At 36.5% G+C, this 27,240-nt stretch overlaps 1 protein-coding gene and 1 long non-coding RNA gene across 3 annotated transcripts in view; one reads left to right on the top strand and one right to left on the bottom strand.

Moving 5' to 3' along the window:
* The window catches only part of LOC119534354, a 21,096-nt gene extending 2,794 nt beyond the window's left edge, over nt 1-18,302 (top strand). Inside the window, exon 3 of the long non-coding RNA XR_005217015.1 lies at nt 16,322-18,302. This is a non-coding gene — a long non-coding RNA (uncharacterized LOC119534354). The remainder of the gene's footprint in view (nt 1-16,321) is intronic.
* Nucleotides 1,779-27,240, bottom strand: STEAP2 (STEAP2 metalloreductase). 2 transcript variants are annotated; one of them, XM_037836609.1, is made up of 6 exons: nt 27,111-27,240; nt 16,302-16,826; nt 12,671-13,198; nt 10,141-10,305; nt 7,992-8,139; nt 1,779-2,508 (listed from the first exon to the last, which is right to left on the bottom strand). In XM_037836609.1, the coding sequence occupies exons 2-6, from the start codon at nt 16,791-16,793 to the stop codon at nt 2,426-2,428; spliced, it is 1,416 nt and encodes a 471-aa protein (XP_037692537.1). In that variant the 5' UTR covers nt 16,794-16,826; nt 27,111-27,240; the 3' UTR covers nt 1,779-2,425. The 2 variants fall into 2 exon arrangements, with proteins under 2 accessions (XP_037692537.1, XP_037692536.1); XM_037836608.1 differs by lacking the exon at nt 1,779-2,508 and having other exon boundaries at nt 3,140-8,139.

Genomic DNA, 27,240 nt, shown 5'->3' with positions numbered 1-27,240 from the left:
ACTTGGTACTCAGTAAATATTCATTAAAGAATTCAAGGATTATAAATTAGTCCTTTATTTGATTTGAAGCCAAATAAAGTATTTCCTAAGTTACCAAGAGTAAGGTAAACACTCTAGGTCCTTACTACACAAAATGGGGTCCGTAGGCATCACTAGGGGCTTGTTAGCAATACAGACCCACTGGCCCCACTGAGTGATTAGATGCCCAGTGATTAGAATGCACATGAAAATTTGAGAAGCATTGCTTTAGTGTGTGTGTGTGTGTTTTTATTATTGTTTTGGAGTAGTTTTAACAATCTCCATAAAACTGGCTTTCGCTAATTATTCCATTGTGTGTTTTCCAAGTCCTTTGTTTCTTTAGTGATAATGATCCTGTGTTCATTTATCTGTTTTTCTTCTTGGTAAATGCACCAAGCTTACACTTTTTAGAAGCTTTATTTAAATTCGGTATCTAGATTTAATTTCCAACGTTATTCATTGAAAATTCTTTAACACAGACCTTTGAAGGCTGAAGTTAAGCACATAGGAGACATTTTTAACACAACAAAACATGAAGGTGAAATGATTACTGACATGACAAATTATTTCAACTAGAAGATAAATTAATAGTGGAGAAATGACTAAGAAATGAGTTGCATCTACTCTGTAAAAGTTTCAATCTGATAATTTAACATCTGTTAAATTATAAACTGCCATTTCTTAAAGATTAGGTTTTTTTTTTTTTTTATTAAATTCAGTTTTATTGAAGTATTCACACACCATATAGTCATCCATGGATATACAATCCACTGTCCACACTATGATAACATAGTTATGCGTTCATCACCGCAGTCTATCTCTGAACATTTTCCTTACATCAGAAAGAACCAGAACAAGAATAAAAAATAAAAGTGAAAGAACACCCAAATCATCCCCCCATCCCACCCCATTTGTCCTTTAGTTTTTATCCCCATTTTTCTACTCATTCATACACTAGATAAAGGGGGTGTGATCCACAAGGTCTTCACAATCACACAGTCTCCCCTTGTAAGCTACATTATTATATAATTGTCTTCAGGAGTCCAGACTGCTGGGTTGGAGTTTGGTAGTTTCAGGTATTTACTTCTAGCTATTCCAATACATTAAAACCTAAGAAGTGTTATCTATATAGTGCATAAGAATGTCCACCAGAGTGACCTCTTGACTCCATTTGAAATCTCTCAGCCATTGAAACTATTTCGTCTCATTTTGCATCCCCCTTTTGGTCAAGAAGATACTCTCAGTCCCACGATGCCGGGTCCACATTCATCCCCGGGAGTCATTCTGCATTGTCAGGGTGATTTACAACCCTGGGAGTCAGGTCCCACGTAGCGGGGAGGGCAGCGAGTTCACCTGCCGAGATGGCTCAGTTAGAAAGAGGGCGGGCCACATCTGAGCAACAAAGAGGTACTCAGGGGGAGACTCTTAGGCACAATTACATGCAAGTTTAGACTCTGCTTTGCAAGTCCCATGATCGAGGGCTCAGCACATCAAACCGCCAGTCTCAATGTTTGTGACAACATCAACACCAGCCCAGGTGAGGATGTCCAACACATCCGCACCTTCCCCCAGATCCTCGGGGCTGGTGGGGGGGGGGGAGGCTGTGAATATATTTTTTATTATCTGCCCAAATTACTCTGGGATGTGTCACTAATTCACTCCAGCCTATACTAACTTACCGTATAAAGATTAGGTTTTTAAAATATCTTGACCTACAGACAATTTTACTTTTAAAAGTGACAAAGAAAGCTAAATATGTTTTAAAAAATAAGAAATGTGTGTAAGAAATAGTGTGGTTCTGCTTCTGATTTTTTTCTGGAACTTATTTGCACACTACCTAATTAGCAATGTTTAGTAATTATTTATTAGCATGAATTAAGTTCATTTCTAGTAAGTATTTTAAGATTATTTCATTCTCTGTTTGAAGATCCCACTACTAAAATTACTATCCTGGCTTGGGTTCCCTAGATCCTGCCATAAAAAAACAAATACCTGCTGTCACTTTATTGGGGAATGCTATCCCAGAGAATCCAAGTGAGAGAAAATGGAAGTAAGGCAGCTGGGGAGGGAGCACAAATATAGATGTTATTAAGTTGGTGGTAGTTTTGGAACAAGTTCAGTTAATTGCTCAGTCTTTTAGGATAGATTTTTCATGGAGGATCTATTTTTTGCTATGTCCATCTGGAGGAAAGGAAGGGAGAAGAATTTATCCACCAGATGTCTCTTGTACTGTATGTACCTCCTTGGTCAATGTTCATCCCTCAAAGAGTTGTCAGATTTAGCCAAACAACAACAACAAAACAGTTCTATGCAGTATATGTGACATACTTATACAAAAAAGTATTCATTGTTTGTCTGCAATTCAAATTTAACTGAGTGCCCTTTACCTTACCTGGCAACCCCTCTTTCAGGACTTTAAGACCCTTGCATTTCCGTGTATTACGCTGACTTTCCTGGCATCTGCTGGGGAAACCTGAGTCTCCACGGGTCCTATGCACAAGCAGAAGTTCAGTTTCTCCCTGTGAGCTCACAGCACAGATTTTTTGATATGTAATAGTGTGGCAGTGGCAGCAGCAGTGACTTAGCTCTGGGACCTTAGGGCAGTTGTAGGCAATTGGCCAGGAGGCATGAAGAGAGCTGGAGGCAGTGGTGGAAGGGGAATAGGAAGTAGGCCTGGCTGCATGCATATGGGGTGATAAACATCATTTTCTGTAAAAATGAGGCAGCTTTCCTTATGCTATCTCTTTAGTATCTACCATGGACCATACAGTGCTATCCACTGGGGACACTGTAGTGAATAAGACACAGTTCCTGCTATCAGGGAGCTTACCATAAAGCTTCAATATTGTGAATCCTGATTTAAAGGTGCTTAAGGAACATTAATGAAATGAAATAATTTTAAGAATACCACCTTTTAAGTGGAAGTTTTACTAATGACTACTTTGGTTAAAACAAACACAAACACTATTCACACATATTACTTTCTGGATGCTTCCATAAAAGAATAGCAGAAAAAATATTAGATGGTCTCCATCAAATAATGGAATTATTATTTGGTAAGAAGAAAAATCCATTTGTATACAATATTTCAAAAAAGAAGTTAAACCATTATATAGCACTTTTTATTTAGATGTTTATAAGGCAAGTCTATGAGAATGATATAAAAATGTGGCATGTAATTTGGTGGTTGTGTTTTGGAGATTTACAGAGTTTTAGCAAATATCAATTATAGAGTTACAAAGAAAACTGTTTTCCAAGCAGACACAAAATATCTCATGAAAGATCAAGGCAACAAAATGAGTATAATTAATTAACAGTGGAAAATTAATTTTAATATGAATTGCAAATTATCCTTTAAAAGCTTTTGAATGTAAAAATTATTGCAGTCTAGTTGATTCAAACAGTGTTAAACGGTATCAGGACAAAGAAATGAAAGTTGTAAGGGAACTGTTTTGACTTCACATGACAATGAAACTCAGATTAACAATGGTTTAAACTGTTTATTTGTCCATCAGGAAAAAGTAGTCAGGGACTATCTAGTCTCCAGTCTGCCTTCCACTGGGCCTTGGTCCTTCTGGGATGGCTGCCAGGGGTCCTGTCATCATATCCACATTCCCCACAGCAAGATGGAGGAAGACAATAAAGAGCACACGCTTCTTTCCTGTAAGGAGACTTCTGGGAAGTCACACATTCTTCCCCTTACATCTCAATGGCCAGTACTCAGTCCCGTGGATACATTATAGTTGGGGAATGGAAGATGCAACAGCTTTTAAAGAAATAGGGCAAACAGACACTGGGGGACTACTTCTAGTCATTGCTCAGGCTGGAAGTCTGCAAAGCAATGAAGGACTTTTAAAGAAAATACTTCCTTGAAATTGGCAATTTGGAAATCATAAAAAAGGCACCTGCTTTTCTGACTTAATCTAGTCCAAATATCCACTGGGAGAATCCATAGTCAGCCCTAATTTTATATGACTCCACAATGGGAACTCAATAATTTGTAAAGTTAAAAAAAAAATTTCAGTGTAATTGTGTTAGGCTGAACATTTTTGGTGTCGTGCAGATTCTTTGCATCCTAAGTACTTTATATTTTTCTTAGATTAAAAAAATGAAGAACCTATTTATTCCTGTAAAATTCACCATTCAAAGATATGAACAGATTGTGTTTCCACTAAAATTATTACAGTTTCACTTAAGGCTAATTACATATATTAAACATACACCAGAATTTTTTCATTGACTTATGAACAATTGAGGGTGCAGCATCACATTTTTATGACAATGCATCACAAACAGAAGTCTTAACACTGCATTCAAGCATGTTATACTATATGTAGCACTGTTCTAAGTCAAGAATTTATAAAATAATTTCAACACAACATTTTAGGCTGTTTACTTATTTCAAAAGCAGGGATTTTATAGACTGACACAGCTATAATTAGTTCAGTGTTGACAGAATTCCTAAGGAAATACTTATGAATTACATTATGGTACTTAATTTTAAATGCCAGATAAGAAACCCTAAATTTCATAATTAAACCTCTTTTTGGGGGAGAAACTCTATGGATTTCATTATGGGATAGTTTAATGGCAAAAGGCAATGAAAAGGATTAAGGTTTTCTCATGTAAGAGATAATAAAAAACTTGGCTATGATATGATATAGTCTTGAAATTCTTGTACAAATAACATTCATAATTTGACTGTAAGGTAAGTATGAACATAACTCAAATTACCATTATTAAATAATTTTGAAACTAAAATTCCTAATCAAGTCAAGGTCATGCTAATTTATAAGAAATTAATCAGGTAATTTAACACTGGGGCTCATTAGCCAACTGTGTGTAGCACAAAATAATTATCTCTCATAAATACCTATAAATATAATTTGTTCATACTTTTAAATATTTAAAAATGTAAATGAAAATTTCACATGTAAACAATCTGGGCTAAATTTCCAGAATATTATGTTTTGAAAAATATACGATAGCATTAATATAGTCATATTTAAACATGATTTAAATGTTCTAAAAAAGGAGATACTGGAAATCTGCACACAAAAGCTAAGTAGCATGATACAGTCCATGTATCATTATTATCTTCCTAGGAAGAACTTACTTGATTTTTTTGCATAGGAATAAGACTGGGTATATTTTCTACCTTCTTATAATTTTCTCAGGGGCACTTCTCAAAATTCAGGTCATGAAATAAATCCCTGCTGCTCTAAAGTTGACACCACATCTAACAACAACAGAATTCAGTCTTATTTCAGAGGCCAGAAGAATTATTCAGAAAAATGTTTATGAAATAAAATAATTATTATGAAAAATAGATAAGAGATAGTAAAGCAAGTAAAAGACAATATTTTTGCATTTTTAGAAAGGTTTTTAAACATTTAGAATTATAATAGATATATTATGTTTATCCTTAAACTTCTATATTACCATCCGTATATGAAAGGTGCTATTACCATTTGAAACAATAGGTGTATATTTTATACATTTTCATAAAAGTTTATTTTTCGTATTTTCAAAGGCCCCATTTAAGTGCAATAGCAATAACCTTATCTATATTATTGGCTACTTAATATATACATGCAACAATATACTTTAATAGTCATCTAACTTTTAAAATCTCTCATTTTACATTTGCATTAAATGGTTAAAGCATGGTCTTAAGAAAGTGAAATTTAAGGAACAAGTATTGAAAACATGTTACTTTCATTAGTCTACTAAAATAATATTATTTATAGGTGTTTTTGTCTAGGTTATCACCCAACTGAATTCCTACTAAGAACTGACAACCAGTTATCAACAGAAGTATAAATTAAAATAAAGAAAACAGAAAACTTCAATTAAAGTAGCAGATACTAAAATTCACCAAGAAAAGAGAAAATCAGAGAAGTGTGAGTGATTTCTCAAACTGACAAAAATGCAGTTAGTGGGAAAGGTAGCTTTCACTAAATAAAATCCTGTTTTCTTTCACAGCTAGATTCGGTAGTACCTCAATGAGTAAGTTTAGAAATGTTATAATTTCAGGAAAAGGAATGCATATAATTTTATCTTGTCTGCAGCTCTCTATTTTGATAAGGAAAGAGCAAATGTGGAAAAATGTAGGGCATTCTAACCAAGGTTTGCACAAAGTGCAATTTAAATGTGAAATGTCTGTGTTGAAAATTTTTATGAATAATTCACATGATTATATGTCTCTAGAGTGGATTTATAATTAACTACTTATCCTAATAACCTTCATGCTTGCAAATTGCTCCCTAATGAATGGTTGTGTAGGTAGGTAGGACAGTTCAGAAAGAGAAAAGTTGATGACCAGCCCTACGGGGATTTTATTTTAATATTCTGCAGGACCTCAGCAATCCCTTCACACTGCCACGGTCCTCTCACTGCACAGGGGGTCCATCACTGCCCAGGGAGGCCCCTGTCTTAGGTCTCCAGGCTCATGTCTCAGGTCAGATCTGGATAATTAACTGTGGCTTATCCCACAAGCAATAATAAGTTTATGATTGTAATATTCTCATTATCTTTGGATACATACAACTCTCTCTAAAGAATGTTGATGACTATACAAAAGAGGAAGCATCTAGATTGGCATCCTGAACATAATGCATGGGGATGAAGCAAGGGCAGTAGCGCCCCCTCAGGATTAAAAGCATAGCCTCTGTAATCTGACTGCTTCGATTTGAACGCTGGTTCTGCCACTTACTAACTGCATGACCTTGGGCAAATTACTTAACTTTTTTACCTTGGGCAAATTACTTAACCTTTCTGTACCTTAGTTTCCTTATACATGAAGTGAAGATAATAACTAACTACTTCATGGGATTGTTTTATTAAATGGGAAATATAAGTAAAGTGCTTAGAACAGTGCCTGCCTGGCATCTTATAAACCCTCAATGAACGTCAGTAAAATCCCACTCCACAAAGTGGAGATTGGCTAAGGTGCAACAACACAGAGCAGTTTACAGCTACTTGTGTGTTAACTTGACACTTTCCCACTAATTAGGAACAATGAAAAGATTCCCAGGATTGATACTATCTTAATTTTGGAGGCAGAATATTAAGGAATCCTCTCCCTGGTCAACATATTAGTGTGCAAATGAACCTGTTGTAAGCAAAAGCATATAATCTTTCACAGGGTGTACATTTTCAGTACTTCATGCCTCCAAGGCATTTTAAATAAAATTTCAGGTTTAACATGTCTTCAGAATTTGTGTTTGTTCCCATAATCACGTGTTCATAAAATTAGCTACATTCTCCAAATCCTACCTTATAAGAAAAATATAGGAATGTTACCACAACACCTTTACCTAGATGATAATGTAATATGTCCTTTTTAAAAAATAATATATGATTACTCATTTCTATTTCTTAAGTTGTATAAGAATTAAAAACATTACTTAAGCTTCAGAATAAAACACAGATCCACTGAATTATATTAAAAGCTTAAAATTCTGCTGGTTTACACAGTGTTTTTAACATTATGAAATGTGTCTATATGATTATAAGTATTTTGGTCTATTTATACATGTAGTTTTGTTAAAATGACAATAGTGTTACAGTTGTGCAAAACAAAACAAAAAGGACCTAAATTTCAACAATATATTTGGCTCTAAAGTTCATATCAGCCAAATACAACAACTATGAACATTAATTTGAAGAAAATTCTACCACGAATTTGGTTGAGACCCTCATTTAACAGGTTTCAACCTAAAGTGATTATGACAAGCGCATTTACACAAACTTCTGAACGTAAAAAGAGGAAATCATAAAAATAATGGTGTAAGTAGAACTTTATATGGTATCAGTGAGCACCGCTTATCATCACATTACAGTAACCCTCTCTGGTGAAAGATGAGGAATTGTTCCTCCAATACCTTCTTCTAGAAGTTGGCTCTTTTCCCAGCCTTTTTTAATTCTTTTGAGCTTTTGGCTTATACATGGAAGGAGTAAAATGATCTTACCCAGAATTACAATTGAGGGCAAAACAAGAGCAAGAACAAAGTTTGGTGGTGTATAAAACCTGTAGTACTCCTCTTCAAAAGCTCTTTTCCATCCATAAATTAAAACATGGAAAGTACTTATGAGCAGAGCAACATATCCAAGTGTAGACTGGGGGTGGGAGAGGAAGAAAAAGAAACCAATTATTCAAAGGCACAAATTAACCTATTCAGATATACCATGTTTATATTCTGATAAAACTATTCTGTCTTAAATTATTGAGCTACTCTTCGTTCTCTACCAAATTAAACAATTTTAACATATATATTTATTTACTTACATATTTACATGCACACTTTATTTTACACAAATATATTGTATATAGTTGAATATTCTGATTTATTTCACTTATAATCAAGAGCCTTTCCTCATGTCATTAAATATTCTGAAAACATGACTTTAAATGCTGTTTAATATTTATTGAAGGAATGTGCTATAATTTACTTAACCATTTCTTCTTGTTGAATACTTAGGCTGTTCCCCAACTTTTCTCAACTATAAATAATGACACTTTAAACCTTTTTCTATATTTCAGTTTATTTCCTTAGGACTGATTTCTAATAGTGGAATTAGTGATCAGAACATCTATCTTTTCCTTAAGGGTGCTGACACATACTGGTAAATTGCTCTTTAGAAAGGTGTTCACATTTCACCAGCTGTGTGTAAAAAATATACATTTATATATTTTTATTTATGTATAATAAAATTAAATGATGAAGAGAATTCTCATGATTATATATTATATATATATATATATATATATATATATATATATATATATATAAATGTATGCATTAGTTGTTAGGTAAAAACAAAAACCCCTATGGTATAACTATGTAATAAAAACATCAGTTTAAATATGTGGCTCATATTTAAATAACCTCAATTTAAATATGAGGTCATTTAGAGTGTTTCAATTAGGAAGTTAAAATCTAAAAGGTCAGCATTCTTGGGTTCCCAAATTATTATGTTTAGTATTGCTATCTGTTACATAAAATGTAATATTACATCAGTATAATGATGTAATGTTTAATTTGACTGGGAAAAGGATGAACTCTCCCTTCTCGCAGGAAAAATCTTTCTGTTTGCAGTTACTCATCTCAATTTAAAATGATAATTTGTACTGGTCTAGCATCTTTTATCAGAGGGATCAGAGGGCCTTCTATTTCTTTTCAGGTGTGATTAAACTAGCAGTTGGGAAAGTATTCATATTCTCTTTCCTTCAAAAAGGGAAAATGAATTTAGACAGGGTATTTCCTTAATTTGAATGAGATTTTTACATGCTCTAAAAAAAAATCAAGAAAGTAGGCAAAGAAACAAAACTTAGAGCACCACCAAAGGACATTCATGAATCTACATATTGTGCTTTAAACCATTTGGATACAACCAATACAGATTTTGCAATAATATAGGTGGGGTATATGTTTGAGTTATATATTGTAAAAATAGGCAGAATTATTATATAGATACTATTGGTGAAGGAGAACATTTAACTTATTAAAGAACACAATAGTGTTCTGAAATTCTTTTATAGACATTCATATGCATGTGTATACAACTGATATACTAAATACATACACTAAAAAATTCATAATGCTGGCCACCATCATAATCCATTAACCTAGTTACCTAGTTTGCCACTGCTTGTGTTTGTGTGTACACACATATATTTCTTCTAAAATATTGACTGACCTTCTCTCCATCTTGAATTCAAATTAATGAGATTTTTCTGGATACACAGTGACTCAAAATATCAAATCATTTCTCATTCATTTGGCTAAAAAGTAAATTGACCTTTTAGCATTAAGTTTTATCTAAGCTCACCCCTTTCCCACTATCATTTTTTTTTTAAATAACCTTTCTCCCTAATTCAGTAGGCAGTGCCTTCAAAGCCTTCCAGTAGTCTTCATCCAGGTCTTTCACTTACTGAACTAGAGTGGTCTTAAGGTGGCCTCCAGCAATTGTTCCCCATGATAGGTGCATAAACATTGTCCCCCAAAGGCATTCTTTTAATAAGGAGCATCATATATTTGGGAACATATTTAAATTCAACTAAATTTAACAATTAAATTCTATGCCACCCAACCCCTTACCAAACAAAACCCCACATACCTGAATAAAACTGAATTCCCTCCAATTTAAAGCACTGCTCACAGAAGGGATAGAGGTGACTGCCAATAGGGAAAGTAAGCCAAGGCTCATTATGCCAAAGGAGATATACATTTCAATTCTCCAAACTTCTTCCTCATTCCAAGAGTTTTCAATATTTGCATGAACCTAACAAGAAAGCAAATACGAATTTCCTTTATATGATAGAACATCAACTGATCCTGCATAGTGCACTCTTGGCATAAGAAGAACCAAGTTATGTATGAACATATTTATATTATGTTAATTCAGTTCAACAAACTGTTGAGTAGAACTTATTACTGGATGGTAAGGAAAAGGGGAGAGAGAATTAACCAAAAAGATGACTAAGACTCTCTCCTGTGATTGCATGCAAGAAGAGGGTGATGAACATATGTCATTACATTTGTAATACATCACACTTTACACGGACTCTGGAATCCCAAGATCATGAGATGTCAAGTGATTGGTTTCATGTGACACAACAGAAATTTAGGCAGTTAGACTTAGTCTGGAAGTACTTTTAGAAATTGGTTTACATTTGGTTGAATATTTTTGATACACTTTGGCCTTAGTTCAACTTAGAATTTAGGCAGAGAATTTCAGAGCCACTTCTGTCTCTTTCTCCTCCACATGCAGAATATTCAAGTGTTTGTTTATCTTTCTTCATACTTCCTCTTCCACCAGGAAGCTGAGAGTTCTCCAATGTGTACAACTTGAACTGACTCATTAATATACTTTTCCACCTGTTCAACTGCCTCATTCATAGACAGTACTTTTCCACGTCTTTCCTTTCATTGACAATGCATATACATAGTAAGTCAGACTTGATTACCTCTAAATTTGTGGTTTTCTGCACAGGGACTACTTTTAGAATTGTCCATTTACGCACAACTAGTACAGAGTATAAATCAAGGGCTAAAGCTTTGATTTAAATAAATATCTATTCATGGAGAACAGAGCCTCTAAATACCAGCTTAACTTTGTTCAGTTACAGTTACCCCAACATACTTAAAAGTTTAAAAAAAAAGAGCTACTTCTTAGCCATTTAAAGTAACCATACTAACACCCTGAAAGAAGCTACAGAGCTCCACTCCATGGAAAAAGAATCTTACCATCTTCTTGTTTGATCTCTACACAACAATACAGAATAAAAGCATACCGCAAATATGCAGAGACTACAACCTGGCATCTTCAGTTGCCTTCCCAGTTCATTCATTCATTCAACAAATATATTTAATGTCTACTATGTGCCAGGCACTGTTCTCGTCCTTAGGCATGGATCAATGAACAAACTGGACAAAGACCCCTCCTCTCACAGAACTTACATTCTGACAGAAGGCAGATAACAAACCATAAATATAATAAACAGGAAAGACAGGAAGTGTGTTAGAAGGTGGTAAAAGTTAGCAAATGCTATTTAAAAAAGAAAAAGTAGAGCAGGGCAAGAGGGACTTGGAGTACTGCAGTTAGGTTGGAGGCAGGTAGTGGAATTTAAATTTACATCTAGTCCTCATTAAGGAGGTAAGATGTGAGCAACTACTTGAAGGAGGTAAAGGAATTGGTGGAGCAGATATCAAAGGTTTAGTGTCCAGTTAAGTGGTCATTTTGGAAAGAGAATGGCTTAAAGGACATTATCTATTTATTTTTTCAAATATTTTAGGCTTCATTATTGAAACAAATTGAACTGCTAGATGCTACACATTTGGATCCCACTGCATTGGCTGGCCATAAGATGCAAATACTTCACATTTGTTTTGGTGCAATGCCCTCAGCTTTCACTGAGGAATGCTACAAGAAACAGCTTAAGGAGGCCCATTGTATTACATTTGCCGAGTGGGAATTATTGAGGAAAATCATAGCTTACTACATCATTCGAGCACCTTCCATGAAACTCTCTCTGATATTTTCTTGGAGAGCTAAATGCTAAGACAGCTTTCCTTCACCTGAAGAACTAGTATCTTTTCTGTTTTTTTGATAACAAGAGTCTTGTAACTCACAGTGCTCCTTTTTCATTTATCAGAAATTTCAAAGCCAAACTAGAGGTTGTAAAGACACTCATACCCAGCAGAGATGTATTCTACTTTTCTTTCCCCTGAACTTGACTTCCTTTTCTGCCTTATATTTTCACTGATTCTAATTTTATTGTATTAACCTTTTGTGGAAAATGGTCAACTATACAAGTTAAAATAATTATTCAATGCTGAAAGCAATCATTGCAATCCTAAGATAATAATAAAATAAAAAAGAAAAGAAAAAGAACCCATTATTATAATTCTCTGCTTTTATTCTGCAAAGAGGGCGGTGGTAGCAGCTCTTAATGATTTTAAATTCGCCACATAATTCTTTTGCAGAAACACTGTTTAAAGAACAATTCCTTCCCCTCTCTAATATATCAAAAGAAATTTTCTATTACAAGATGTTAAATTTTACACTATTTTAAATCTTACAGTTTACAAATCATACCACTAAAGTTTTTTACTCGAGTCAGAAAAATAGCAAGAGCATTCTGTACCTGTTGATAAGCCATATTGAGAAACAAGTATCTCTCCGACCTTCTCATTGGTAAGCAGAGGCTGTAGGCAACATGGACGGCAGCGAAGAAAAAACTTAGCAATCCAAGCTGTTTTCTACACTGTAACCAGGTCTCCAACCAAGGTGCAAATCTCCTATACTTAGTGCCATAATACAGCTGATAAGCAGCCGCCAGGAGACCAGCTAGGTATACCAAGGACAGCAAAGTAATGGCAACTATGGGCAAGGTTTTATTCACAATCTCAATAGGAATCTTGTAAAAGTCACTCTGCTGGTTTCTTGCATATGGATGTATCACATCTCTGACAAAGGAATAAAGGAAGAAAAATGTGGCCAGGCTTATGGCTACTACCACTGGCCCTCTCCAAAGAGTAAATAGTCTCAAGGGTAAATTTTCAATCTCTCTGGCTGATGATAGTGATCCCAGGTCAACTGGAATGAAATTCAGCTGACGAGCAAGTTCAATAACCTGTTGTCGAGCCTGAATGTTGTTGCTGCATATATAAACCTGTGGAAAAAACAAAAAGACTCATCACTACTACTGTTGTATATAAACATGATTAACAACCACATGCTCCACCAAATCTATGAAGTGTCACTTGTGATGTTTGAATAATACAAATTATTAAAATTAAGGAGTTAAAGCTTCTGATAATTTGTTAACCTAGAGTATTAACCTACTTATTACTAGGTTAAAATAGTGTCATAAAAACAGCAAAGTCTTTGTCACAAGGGATGACATGAAAATAAAATTCAGAGAAATCCAGCTAGAACCCGAGATCAGGGAGTCCTCAGAGGAAGGAAGGTAGGAGGAAAGAAAGGTACATTTTCCTAATGGTTCAGTAGTAGTGGCAAGACAAGGTATCCCCTCTGGGAGACCTTCTAGGTGGTGCTGAGTCCAAGTTGCTGGCCACTCCCTCGCCTGCCCTCCCCCATTCCCAGACCCTCAGCTCTCTAACTCCCGTAGAGAACAGGGCAAGGATGGGGGCTGACTCCCCAGCTTTCGTGGACAATATTTAAGTTCTAGGACAGTGGTGATTCTGCCTAGCAGAGCGATTGCAAGCACTGCCTTTACAAAAACACAAAACAATAGACGCATTGACTCTGGATGGTGGCATTTGCTATTAAAACCTTTAACTTACATCATGATGCTGTGCTATTTATAAAATTTCTCTTTAAGCTTAGAAACCAATTCTCCACGTGTCTCTGAAAAACCATGGATAATCTCAGGTGTACTGTTTCATTGGTCAGTATACTGAAATTCTTTCATCTTTAAATGATTATATACTTGATGAGAGAAAGGATTAAATGATAAGGCTTAATTATTTTAAGCAGTAAAGCAACTGCCATTTTCTAAGACATAATGTCTTAGAAAATGGCATAATGCGTTCCTCTATAGGAATGCAAATGACATTATGGCTGGGAGGTGAGGCTGGTCTCTCAGATATTGATAGAGTTGAGAATTCAACAAATATTTTTTGAGCACCAAGTTCACTGGTGGAATGAGCCACTATTACAAATAGTTAGGTCATCTCACTGAGGGGTAGAAAAATATTTCTATAAGGTCTCCAAGTAATATTTAGGGAAAACAGATTCCTAAATATATTACTAAGGATGTTTACATAAGGCCTCTGAAGTAGGTCACCCTGAAATATTTGCATGCTAAAGCCATTTACATAACAGTGGCTATATAGAGCTCTTTGAATTATTAATTTTAGCTAACAGTGTTAGGTTTAGGCCCTGGACCCTCACCCCACCCACACCCTTTGGAATTCTGCAAGCTTGAGATAAAAGCCACCCACCACCCATCCCCCCCACCCCAGGAACCCTGCAGGTACACAATAAGCCACAGCTCCTACCCTTAGGAATCCTGAAGGTTTAAAATTTTAAACTTTCCTGCTCCTACCCACCCCCCACACCGCGCTCAAAACAGCCAATGGAAATCTGCCAACTACCCCCCTTCCCAAAAGTAGCCACTGAAAGATGGCATACCTAGACCTGCCAGCCTCCCCTTCCCTGGACAGAGAACTTCCCGCCAACCGTCCTTTATAAGCCCTACTGTTCCCTTGGCTTGGGGCTGTCGCCATCTTCAGCTTCAGCCCACCTGCACATGTCTGGACAATAAAACTCCTTTTGATCGAGTTGTCTTCTCTTCTCGATTGAAAAGCCTAACAAACAGTAGCCAGATGAATTACAAATTCTATGCTATCCTATATATCATATAATATCCTATTATATGCAAGTCCATAAACATATAAAATACAGGCTTTTTTATACCAAAAAAATAAGCAAAAGCATTTTAAGTTAACTTTATTAATTTGTGACTATGGTGGAATTAACATTTTTAAAAATAATTTGGAAATAGTTTACAGATGTCTATAAATTATATAATTTTATAATAAAACCTGAAACTATAAATGAAACTCTCAAAATAAGGGCATTAGGACTATGAAACACAAACGAAATGATTTGTTGTAACTCATTTGGAAATTAATCACTGTTCCACATTTGTTTGTGGTTAAAAATTAAAAAATTGCTAATATGGGTTAAGGAATAAATTCATGTACATCTCACAGGTCTTGACTCAGTCTGTATCCACTGCTACACCTTGGTAGATGTTACTCCACCACCACCAAAAAGAAAAAAAAGGATTCAGACATACTCTCTAGGAGGATGTATTCCTTTACTAGTTAGTCCTCCAAATTAAAGACTTGACAGTGAATGGTTATTATGACTCTTATAGGCAGCATACAGTGCTACAATACTTAAATTTATTGTTTAAGGCATTTAATCAACTGTCTTTATGGACAAAAATAATAAAATTATTTTATCATCTTGCATAATTATAATGGCATAACCACACCCTTAAAAGATTTTAAAGTGCTCTGTATTTTTTTATGTCTTTACTTATAAAAGCTGTCATTCCACAAAAGCATTGACAGGGCTCCCCTCTGCTTTTCAAGTTGAATTAGATAAAGCACTAACAAAGACTTAGATGCTGAAAGAAAACTTAAGAAATGCAGACTGCCTCTACCTTTCCCACACAGATTAAAAGCAATGCTTATAATAAAACAAATCGTACTATTTTACATTCTATGAATATTTAATACATGTAAAATAAAAAGGTACTTCTAAAGCTCTCTTCTTGAGGATTGTATTAAACACAGATTGATACAGAGATGCTATACTGTTTTACTAAATAGTTATAAAGGAAGGAAGCAAGGAAAGGAGGAAGGAGAAAGGAAGAAAGGGAAGAGAAAAGGAGGGAGGAAAAGAAAAAGACATGTTTGTTATTGTTTCTGTTTTTGAGGAAGCAAGGAGAAACTCAGTGTAATGTGTCACATTATTTGTTTGCCAAATGTGCCTTTTCTTTAATTAGCTGGTTATGACAGGAAAGTCCAAGTTAATTTCCCAACTTTCCACATCATTTTGGGAAGAGAAAAGAGAAGTATACCTCTACAAGGTTAGAACATCACTCTTCAGGTGCTTATAATTTCAAAAATGGTAATTTCTGGAGAATGTCAAAATTCGGTTTTTAAATGTGTGATATTTGTTTTACTGTTTAACTACAAAATACCAGATAAATAAGAATAAAATTTAAAAATACATACCTGCCGGCTTGCATCCTTAGGTCCTAACTGAAGTGCCCACGCTGAGACAACATTAAATCCTTTGACCACCAAGGAATCTGGGAATAATGAAGCTAAATATTCAGCATTGGATTCTGGGTATTGGTTTATCTTCATGTTATTGCTAACGTCAATCAGAATTTTACCTACAAGCAGATGTCTCAGGTCCCACAGGGAGGTGTAATGTTCTCTATGTATAGCAACAAATATTATATTTGTTTTTGTTAGCGCATCTTCATGATGAGTGACATCTACCACATGAGGAAAAAATTCAGAAGCAAACTTAGGATTTCTGCTTCCTATGACCACATGATAGCCACATCTAATAAGTCGGATAGTCAAGGACTTGGCAAAATCCCCACTTCCAATTACACCTACAGTGACCTTCCTTGCATCTTTGATACCATTTATGCCATTAGGCAAAAAAGTTTCACTAAGGCTCTTAGGGCTTCCCATCATAGAGATCGATTCCATGATCCAGACTCTTCCAAGATCACCAGTGGGGTCCTAGGGGAGAGAAAATTAAATGTTCATCAATTATCTATTACCAAATATCGTTAACACTTTCAGACTTTATAATAATGTCCCTCATTTCTAGATGTAAAATAATTTGGCAAGATATATAAAATGGAACAATGCAAGACACAATTTGTAAGCTACAATGGATCTCTAAATGGAAAAATTAACTGTCACAAAGGCTCAAGGGGGCTTCTCAAACTTTAACATGCACAGGAATCACCTGAGAATCTTGTTAAAAATGCAGATTCTGATTCAGCAGTTCTCGAGTGAGCCCAAGATTCCTCATTTCTAACAAACCCCTGGGTTATGCTGCTGCTGCTGGTCTGTGGATCCCTCTTTGAACAGCAAAGCACTAGATTACAAAAGGAAAAATTGAAGTTTTCACCCAGAACTTTTTAAAACACAGTTCTAACAAGTCTGATTACCAAGCTGCTCAGCAGATCCAAGGAAGCAAATCAGAAAATATGACCATGAGCCAATGTGATAGCTCACAAGACAATAGAAGACAGAAATTCTATTTAAACTAAAACATTCTAGAGTCATTTGTCGTAGAAGTAAACTGTCTTATGTACTTCAGTAGCTGATAATTTTAAAATTATGTAAGAGTAAGGTAAATCAGATAATAAAAAAATGAACCCCTGGCCCTTCAAAAGAAAAATAATATTTTAAGAAAAATAGGCATCAAATATACCAAAGGATTAATTAAATATCACAGACTTCTATCATTCACCCTCCATACTATGACTTATTGACAAAGATGGCTTTCCCATGGAATAGAGGGATAATAATGAATTTATGGTCTTAAATACACAGTACTTAATGAAATTTTTCTCCCCCCTTTACTCACTGGCTGCAAAGAGTATAATGATGTTATTCTTCCTGGAAAGAAATATGTCAAGTTCTTTTCTCTTAAAGTGACTAACGTCTGAAATTCTCATATTTGTAATAATTTTCCATGAATCAGTCTGGCTGATGGATCTGAATGAAAATCACTCTTCTATTCCACCCTCATTCACAGTTTCTTTTACGCTAACAGCAGATGTGAATCACTTTAGAGGATTTAAAGAATTTTACAGGTGCTGGTTGAGTATTTCAAAAAACATGTTTGGGCATTTTTACTAAATGAAATATGAAAATACTAGAGCCAAGAAAATTTGACTTCTTTACCCTAGAAATGGGTCACATTCAATGATTCACTAAAACATTAGTAAATTAATCTTTAGGAAGATACTAATAGTAGTACTAATAGCTAGTATTTACATAGCACATACTATGTGCCAGTTCGGTTCTGTGCTTTATATATTATCAATTGATTGAATCCCCACAACACACCTATGACATAGGTGCTAATATTATCATCCCTATTTTACAGATGAGGAAACAGACATGCACAAGATAATTAACTTGCCTAGTGTCCTAGGAGAGAGAAAGTGGGGGAGCCAGCATTAGAATCTGGGCAGTCATGCTAACGTATGTGTGATTTGGGCAAATGTAAGGAACCTAAGAAAGAGAATTTGGGAGTAGGGGTTGGAGGGGGAGGGAAAGTGAGAGAGTTATGGTTGTGTTTATTACATTATTCCTTCTTTGGCTGTTTCATTGCTCCTCAGCATTGGCTCTTGATAGTAATGCTTAACTTGGAACCTGGGAAAGGAGAAAATTCACTATGTTCGAATCTATTACACACGTCTCATTTCACAAGACATCTTTCAAGATAGAAGGGTTGTGATTATCTGCTTTTCCCTTGGAACCATACACCCAAAAGACCAGGCTGAGTATCAGAGGCACCAGGGCAATACTCAGTAAAACTGTCAATACCCCCTTGGAAATATCTTTGGCTATCTTGGGAATCAGGAGCAGTTAAAGAACCAGAAGTAATTAAATTAATGCTCATTTCATTTGAAAATTAAGGGTAAAGTATCTAATTTATCTACCTTAATCATATAGATTATCTAAGGGAGAACAGGGTTACTAGACTCACACACAGGAACCTAAGTCTCCTATATCTCAGGCTTAAATCCTTTTGAGTAGATACTGTAGCATCTTCCAAAACATTAGAATTGTAAAATCTTTAAGAATCATGAGAAAAGCCTTTTCAAACAAACAAAAACTAAACTAAGCTAAAACATTTATCTTTGTATTTTACAATGCAAGTTCAAACCTCTTCTGTAAGTTAGAATGAACATAAACAGGTAAAAATACAGTGGGACCTAATAACTGCCACCTGTGCGTCTCTGATTATATAGTGTACTTATACATGTAAATGGGGGACTCTGCTCTAACATGTTTGGGCCTTTTTTCATGTTGTACTTCTAATGGCAAGTTCTGACAGAACCCTTTATGTGGCTACTAATAGAAGTTGGCTCAATAAACGAGACTCTATAGTTTTAAGGAATGTAATAGCATCCATGAGAAAGAAAAAACTTTTTTAATGGGTCTGAGAGACATTATTTGTGTATTGATGAAGGCATATAATAATGCTTGTGTGCTATTTCATAGTTCACAGAGTGTTTTCTTATAAAATATTATCTTATTTAATTCTCGAATACTATTACGCCCATTTAAAGATGAGGAAACAAAAGCTCAGAGAACTTTAGTGACTTGCCTAAGACAGCACAATTTGTAGTGACACAACCAGGATTCAAATATGAGTCTTCCAAATTATGCTCATTCTAAAACTGCAGTGAAAACATTATATGGGGAATCTTAACTCAAAACTATTTAGTATCTCCAAATGTCATCTGTAACTACATTGTCTAAAAACAATACTAATTTTAAATAGGTGAAATATGAATCTCAGCTGGGTATAAGTTTTAGATGAATCCAAATTTATAAGCTCAGAAATTCTAGCTACAAAAATGACAAAATATGCTTGACATAATTCCCATTTTGGGGAAAAAATCAACCAAAGATCTAAGTTTATTAATACTATAAAACAAAACATGATTGGTCACTGTGTAACTCTTCTAGAACTCTGAACAACTCATGTCTTCTGGGGAGTCTGCTGACACCGTGAAGCTGAGTTCTGCTTTGGAGGGGAGGGAAGAAGAGAGGACCAAAAAGTATGCTCATATCCTCTTTGATTTGCCCCACAAAGACGTAAGAGCAACCCATCTGCACAAGCTTTGGAAAACTATCCAGTGCTGAGACACTGGAGCAAAACCTCAACAATTTATAATTTGCTGATTCAGCATTTGGATCATTTGGATAATGATGCTTTCCTGAGAGGGGAGGAAAGTACCCTGGAGCAAAGCTGAAGTTCGCATTTTTTATATCCATAAAAAATGGGGTTATAAAAAATTGAATAATGTCAATATCTGAAGGAGATTTGCCTGTTTAAGGAAAAATCCTTAAATTTCACATTTCTATTTACAAGGAATAATGTGACTATAATCTAAAGGAAGATATACCCCGCTGTGACCCAACAAGCATTTGTCCACGTCACTGCATGCTTTGTACATAAGAGAGAAAGGACAAGGGAGGACATGATGCTTACACTCGAGGAATTTACACTCCAGTTAGAAAAGACAGGATGTACAGAATAAAAAGCAGAGAAAAAACCTCACATCATTATACATTTAGAATTAATTGTATGATCAGAGCATAGTTACTCTAGAAAATCAGAAAATGGAAATACTGCATGGTATTACCTTACCCAGGCCTATATATATGTATAATAAGGTCTCTCTCTATAAATATAGATATAAACTTATATAATATAAATTCATACACAACTTCCTCAATACAAGTTGATGATAATACACTACAAGTTCATTCTAGCTAGAATGACCCAAAACCAATATTTGGCTTTCTGTGACCCCAGTCTAAAAGCTGGCTAGGCCACTGGTTTCCAAATATGAAGTTACCACTGTTCTACAACAATTAAGAAAATACGGCTATAGTAGGGAGTTTTTCATAAAATTATTCAACCAAAGAACTGTCCTTTATTCTGAAAGTATGCCTTTCTTACCTTTTGGGGTCAAAATGTCCTTTTATTCACAAAGGATAGTGATAGATGATAGTTGTTTGAGTTGGCAAGCCTATATACATCCCAATATTAAAATTTTATCTTATTGGTCTTCTGGAGAGGAAGGCCTTTCATGAGAGGGGAGGTAAGTAACCTTGAAAAAGGTCCCTGCAACTGGAGAAGTCTGTGATAAAAAGAATACTTACAGTGGAGGGATACATTCTAAAGATGAATTATCAAATATCCCATTCTAATTTTGTGTAAGTAGATGGTTGTTTCAGTTTGCAAATGCTGCCGGAATGCAAAATACCAGAAATGGATTGGCTTTTATAAAGGGGTTTATTTGGTTACACAGTTACAGTCTTAAGGCCATAAAGTGTCCAAGGAAAGGCATTAACAATAGGGTACCTTTACTGGAGAAAGGCCATTGGCATCTGGAAAACCTCTGTTAGCTAGGAAGGCATGTGGCTGGCGTCTGCTTGTTCCCAGATTGCGTTTCAAAATGGCGTTCTCCAAAATGTCAGTGTCAGCTTTCAACGGCTGTCTTCAAAATGTCTGTCTCAGCTGCAGCTCTGAGATTCTTCTGTTTGTAAGTCCCTTTATAAGACTCCAGTGAATGGACAGGGCCACAGCTCCATGGAAACACTCAATCGGAGGTCACACCCTAACCAAAGGTATCACTCACAGTTGGGTGGGTCATATCTCCATGGAAACAATCTAATCCCAATATCCCATGAGATTGGATTAAAAGATCATGGTTTTTTTCTTGGGGGCCATAATATATCCAAACTGGCACAATGGTGATTCTAGGTTAGTTCAGGAATTCAGTGGAAAAAAAAACTTTATTTCCCAAGGACTTCAGTTAATAAAATTTTAGGATCCTCTTCAATAAATTAAAGCAATGACTACCCCCTAGCACCTCCCCACCTATTTTTCTTCTATGTATCATTTAGAGAAGAATGCTGTACCTTCCATCCCATCTCACAAGTGTGACCTGATTATTTAAGCAGAACGATATGCCCTGTGTGTACTTGTTCTTTCACACTGAAAGTTAACATGAGCAGGGCTAGGTCTAAAATGAAGCTGGGAGAGGCAGGTTATGGCAGGGCTAAAATAATTTCCCCATCTGAAAAACCTTGTTGCAGGTAGTTATTTTGGGTGTCTATGTTTATTGGGAGCAAATACAAATTTTTCTGTGTTGCAGTAACTCACTTGTAAATAAACAGTCTGCTATGACAGGCCTGGCTTTTTTTGTCTCTACACAAACCTGTTTACCCAATTTTAATACCACACCACATAACAGATTGTAAATGTCTGCAGTGGCAAATAGCACCAATGCCCACGGCATGTTGTCAGCTTTAGGGATTTTTGGGAATTGACATCAATTTAGGAATAAGTCCACAACAAAAGATTGTAATGATACTCATCCATCCACCCATCCATCCCATCCATCCACCCATCCATCCCATCCATTCACCCATCCAATATCTTCGTAAGCCCTATCTGTCAGGCATTCGGCTAGGTGTTGCTATTCCAATGACATAAAATTGGCATTGGCTTCCTGGTTATCTAATTGATATCATGCAATTAAAAGTATTAATGCTTGCACAGCAACTTTTTAAAAAAGCTTTGTTAAACTATAAGTTACATATAACAAAATTTACTCACATTAAGTATACAATTCAGTGACTTTTAGTACATTTACAAAGCTGTGCAACCATCACCAAAATCCAATTTTGGAACATTTTCATCAACAGTAACTGTTGCTACTCAAATTTTAAGAGAACTGGCCATGGGTAAACTCCTCTTTAAAAAAAATCCTACCTCCATTGATATTCTGAAAACCCCACTGGCAAGAGTGTGATGAGAGTTTTCCTGACTCAGTTTGGAGCTTTGGTAGTGTTGGAGGTTCCCACTGTTTTGGTAGGGAGAGTGGCAGAACTGTAATCTCAAAGCACTTCCTCCCACAATGGTCTGGAATGGCCTACTAAAGCAATGGTTCTCAACCCTGGCTGCACATTGGAATCACTTGGGGAGCTTTAAAACATAGTGAAATCTGGTCTTTCGAGACTGCACCACCCCTCAGATTTTTATTTAACTGGACTGGGGCTGGGATTCAACCTAATAATTATTTTGGTATTTGGAGATAGCAGATGTGGCCTTTTGATCCTCAATTATGTCTATTTCTACATTGTTGTTTGTAAGAATGGAAAAAAGCACTAGTGGAAGAGTAGCAGTTGCCCTTGAATACAGGAAGCTGAAGAATATGCAAGCAGTCCTTTCCCTTTCCAAAAGGCCCACTCACTATTTTGCAATTTCCTCTCTTCACTTACTGGGGAGGGCAATGTCATTCCTTAAAATGTGTCATCCCATCACACAGCACATTTGGTTCCTGTTGTTTCAGAATGTTCAAAATTCAGAATGTTCAGAATATCCACTGGTGGTATCTCTTCTTTCTATCTCACAAGGTGCTTCTCTCCTCAGTTCTCCAAACTTGAGCAGGTGAGAGTTTGCAAATGGACTGACAAGCTCCAGAACAGCCAGAATAGCACTTGTCAAACTTGAATGTGAATATGATCACTTGGGGATCTTGTAAAAATGAAGATTCTGATTCAGCAGGTCTGGGGTGGGACTGAAGATTCTGCATTTCTCACAAGCTCCCAGGTGATGCCCACAGTGCTGGTCCACAGGCCACACACTGACTAGACAAACTCCTGGTATCTCTACTATCTTTTCATTTGATGTTATGTACAGGTAATGCAAATTAAATAATTGAGAAGACTATGCCATTTACAGAAAGTTCTACTTTTGTGGTGTCAGAGCACATGGACATTTCTAGGCTTCTGAAATCTCCTTGATTCTCTTACTGTTTCCTTTGTCAAATGGAAAATAAAACGGTTGTACTTGACTCCCATGGTCCTTTCCGACACTAAAATTCTTTTGTTTCTGAGTCTTGAAGCTATGTAATTATGGTAATGTCACCACTTTATATTTAATTACTTAAACACTTCAACTTTATGTGCTTGACCTTAAAGTGTGATTTAAGTAGCACTTTAAGCTCCTTGAAAATCCAAGGCCACAATTTTCCTTGAATTGACATTTGATTTGCTGTATGCATTTAACACTCGAGAGTTTATTATTGCAGTAAGAGAATTCAATTACAGTCAGTTACACGGCCTCCCAAAGATTTTCAGTTGTTAGAGGGATTTCCCTGACATTCTTCTAGCTGACGGACAGAACCTAATTTGTTTCACATATAAATATCTGGGGCATTAATTACTGGATAACAGTAACTCTGAAAGGGCTGTCCTTAAGAGATTTCTATGGCATTGAGAATCTGCTTATTTGAGGAGCAAGAGATAAAAGGACCAAGAGGTGGGGAAGGTATATTCTTGATCTTGCAACACCACATCTGGACCATTCTTCTCTCCTGCAAAAACCCAGCTCCCTTTAGGCCCTGGAATGTCATAATACCCTCTCCCAGTCCTCACTGCTGTCAACTACTGACTTCGTTTATTCCCTATAATTGGAGTCTTTGCTCCCAGTACACACATAGTCTTCCTCTCTACCCAAAACCCATCAACCTTCACCAGTACTTCATTATCCAAGTGGATGAACCATTCAGTATCATGGCCTCTTGTTTCCTTGACTTATCAAAGGCAATGAATCTTGGCCTCCACTCCACTTCAGTCACTCCTTCTAGAGATCTCCAAACACTATCTCGTAGCCTTCCAAAAATCTTAGTCAAATATTTACACTGATAATTCTAGATATCAGAAGACTCTGATCTAATGACCCAAATTATGTTCTCACTATCCATTGATCTCCTTTCTGGTTTCCTTTTCCTCTTTACCCAGCATAGATTGCACAGTAAATATTTACAGTCACCCCCTTGAAAAGACCCTCAACTCTCTTGCTCTCCATCATATTTATTTGGCACAACTACAGTCCTGGAAGAACCCAGCTATCCTTTTTTTTTTATTTGTATCCAAGTGAGTGAAGATGGCTGAAGAAAAATCAGAAAACTGAACTCTTTAGTTTCACTTTAAATTCATGATCACCACCTTCATGTATCAAAGGCCAGTTTGAACTCACCCATTGGCTCAAGTCAGAAATCTGAGTCTTTTCTTGAGTCCTTGCTTTCCCTCACCCTTAACATAAAATCCACCACCAACTCCTGTTCTCTAAAATATTTCTTAAATGCCTCTCTACTGTCACCAGTCTAGACCAGGTGTCTATCATTTCTCATCTGAATTCTGCAAACATCTAACAGGTTCCCCTACTTACTTCTTGGCCTCCTTTCCAAACCATTCTCCACACAGCATATTAAGTAATCTTGAAATGCAAATCAAATGATGTCACTCCCCTCTTTAAAAGCAATGGCTTCCTGCTGCACTTAGAACTATAAAGCCTATTCCTGACCATGACCTGAAAGGCCCTGAATGAGCTAGCCAGTGCTCACATCTCCAGCCTCATCCTTTAGGGCTCTTACTCCCCATGGTCCAGCCAGACTGTCCTTGTAGTGCCTGGAGTAGAAAAGGCCAATCACTTTTCCATCTTTAGAACTTTGCACATGCTGTTCTTTTTGTCTCTTTAGTAGAACAATTCACTCCAGTTTTGTTTTCCCCCCTTAGCACTCTGTTAAAGTTTCCTTTGAAATTTCTTTCACATTGCTTAGCACAGTGCTTGCCACACTGTAAATAAGAATGTGATAAATATTTATTTTTCATTATTGAATGCATCAAAAAAATGTTAGGACCAAACATATAATAGGTCTCTAGGTCAGACCCCTTTTTTTGCTGACCAAGATCTGTGGGCCCAGGTGTTAAGTGATATGTCAAGGTCATGGCCACTGGCCAAGCATCTCCCAGTGTCCTGACAGTGTCCTTTATCACAGATGCAGCTGCAGTCTTTCAACATTTGGTGTGCCCTCTTTCTCACTTTTCTAACTCATCATGATCCATTCTTTAAAAATGTGTTCGCCCTCATCTGTGCTATTTTTCAGTATTAAAATATAATCATTGCATTCACTACAACTACATTTTCCATGACACCAGTACAATAAAAAGTGACTTGGATAAAGCTTTTCACTTCCTTCCAGCATAATTAGCTTAATTTATCATTATTGATATGGTCTCATTCCCCCATCCTCCAAAGACTGACTTTAGCTAAGAGGCAGAAGCCTGCAGTGGTACCAAGACAGCATATGTAGTTCCTCTTATATTTCTAAATGTTTTGCAAAATATCTAGGATGGGTATTTTTTCTTCTTTAAATGGCTTTTAATGCATTGCATCAACAGAGGGAGAGATGCATAGTTTAAAAATAAATAGCCTTAGAGAAAGAAAAAAAATAAACGAAGGAAAATAAAGATCAATACAAGGAAGAAATAAGAAGGGGGAAATGGGGGGGGGTAGGGGGTGGACAGGAGGTGAGTTGGAGAGAACTAAAAAGGTTCTCAGCAGGGGAGCTGTTAACGGGATTAGAATCTAAGTAATGAGGGTAGAGGAGGGGGCAAGAGTATGAATCTTATTTCTCCCAAATTAATCCTATACTGATAAGGGTGATAATTACCTATGGCCTGGAATAAGTTTTTCCATCCAATAATTAACTGCCCGAGGAGTAAAAACTGACACCAATCCTTCTCCATGGGGTGGGGGAGATAATGAATGGAAATCTGTCGACAAAAATTCTCTTTATCTCCCTGCTCTATTTCAAGAGAAAGATTTTTAGGGCATAATTTTCAACAAGTTTGGCGGAGGCTGAACACAAGTCTCAAAGATAATTTAGGACACTCAAAGAAGAGGCCAATTAATTCCTAACACAAAATGATCTAAACACACCACTGGCACATTACTGAGTAATAAACAAAATGCTACCGTAAATACTTACCTGTTTGCAAAACAGCGTTGCATGATTTTCAAAGAAATGCGTTGTACCAACCCAAAGTGTTAGGTAGACTATCAGGAAGGCGGAGGTAATCCTTTCCTTTTGCGGAGCATCCTACGTGGGACGATGTCTCTCCTGACCTGCATTTCTCCTGGGCCCAACCTTAGGACTTTCTGGGAACTCAGGCAGTAGACCAAAAGGAGTAGAGGGAAGGAATCGGCGGAACGGACGCCCATCTTCACCCCTCCAACTCCCCACCCCCACTTCAAGGTGCCAGTCGATTAGGGACCACGCTAACTCAGGGTGGACGCCTGCAGAGGGCGCGGCGGGGGAGGCTGGATACAGCGCGTGGCGCTGACCGCATCTTGACCCTTAACTCCGTCGCCGCCACCACCTCCTCTCGTCTCCCTGACCCACTCACCTCCGCGCCGGGCAGGGATGAGCCTTGCAGCTCTCCGGGCTCCGCGTCGTCTCCCAAGGGGCTCTCCCGGGTTCCAGGGCCTACCGACTGCGCCTCCGACAGCCGGCTGCGGGGTAGCTGCCGCGGTGTA

Source organism: Choloepus didactylus, chromosome 5, assembly GCF_015220235.1.
Source record: "Choloepus didactylus isolate mChoDid1 chromosome 5, mChoDid1.pri, whole genome shotgun sequence".
Classification (NCBI taxonomy): Eukaryota; Metazoa; Chordata; class Mammalia; order Pilosa; family Megalonychidae; genus Choloepus; species Choloepus didactylus.
The sequence above is the reverse complement of the archived record's forward strand: the minus strand, read 5'-3'. Positions and strand labels throughout refer to the sequence as shown.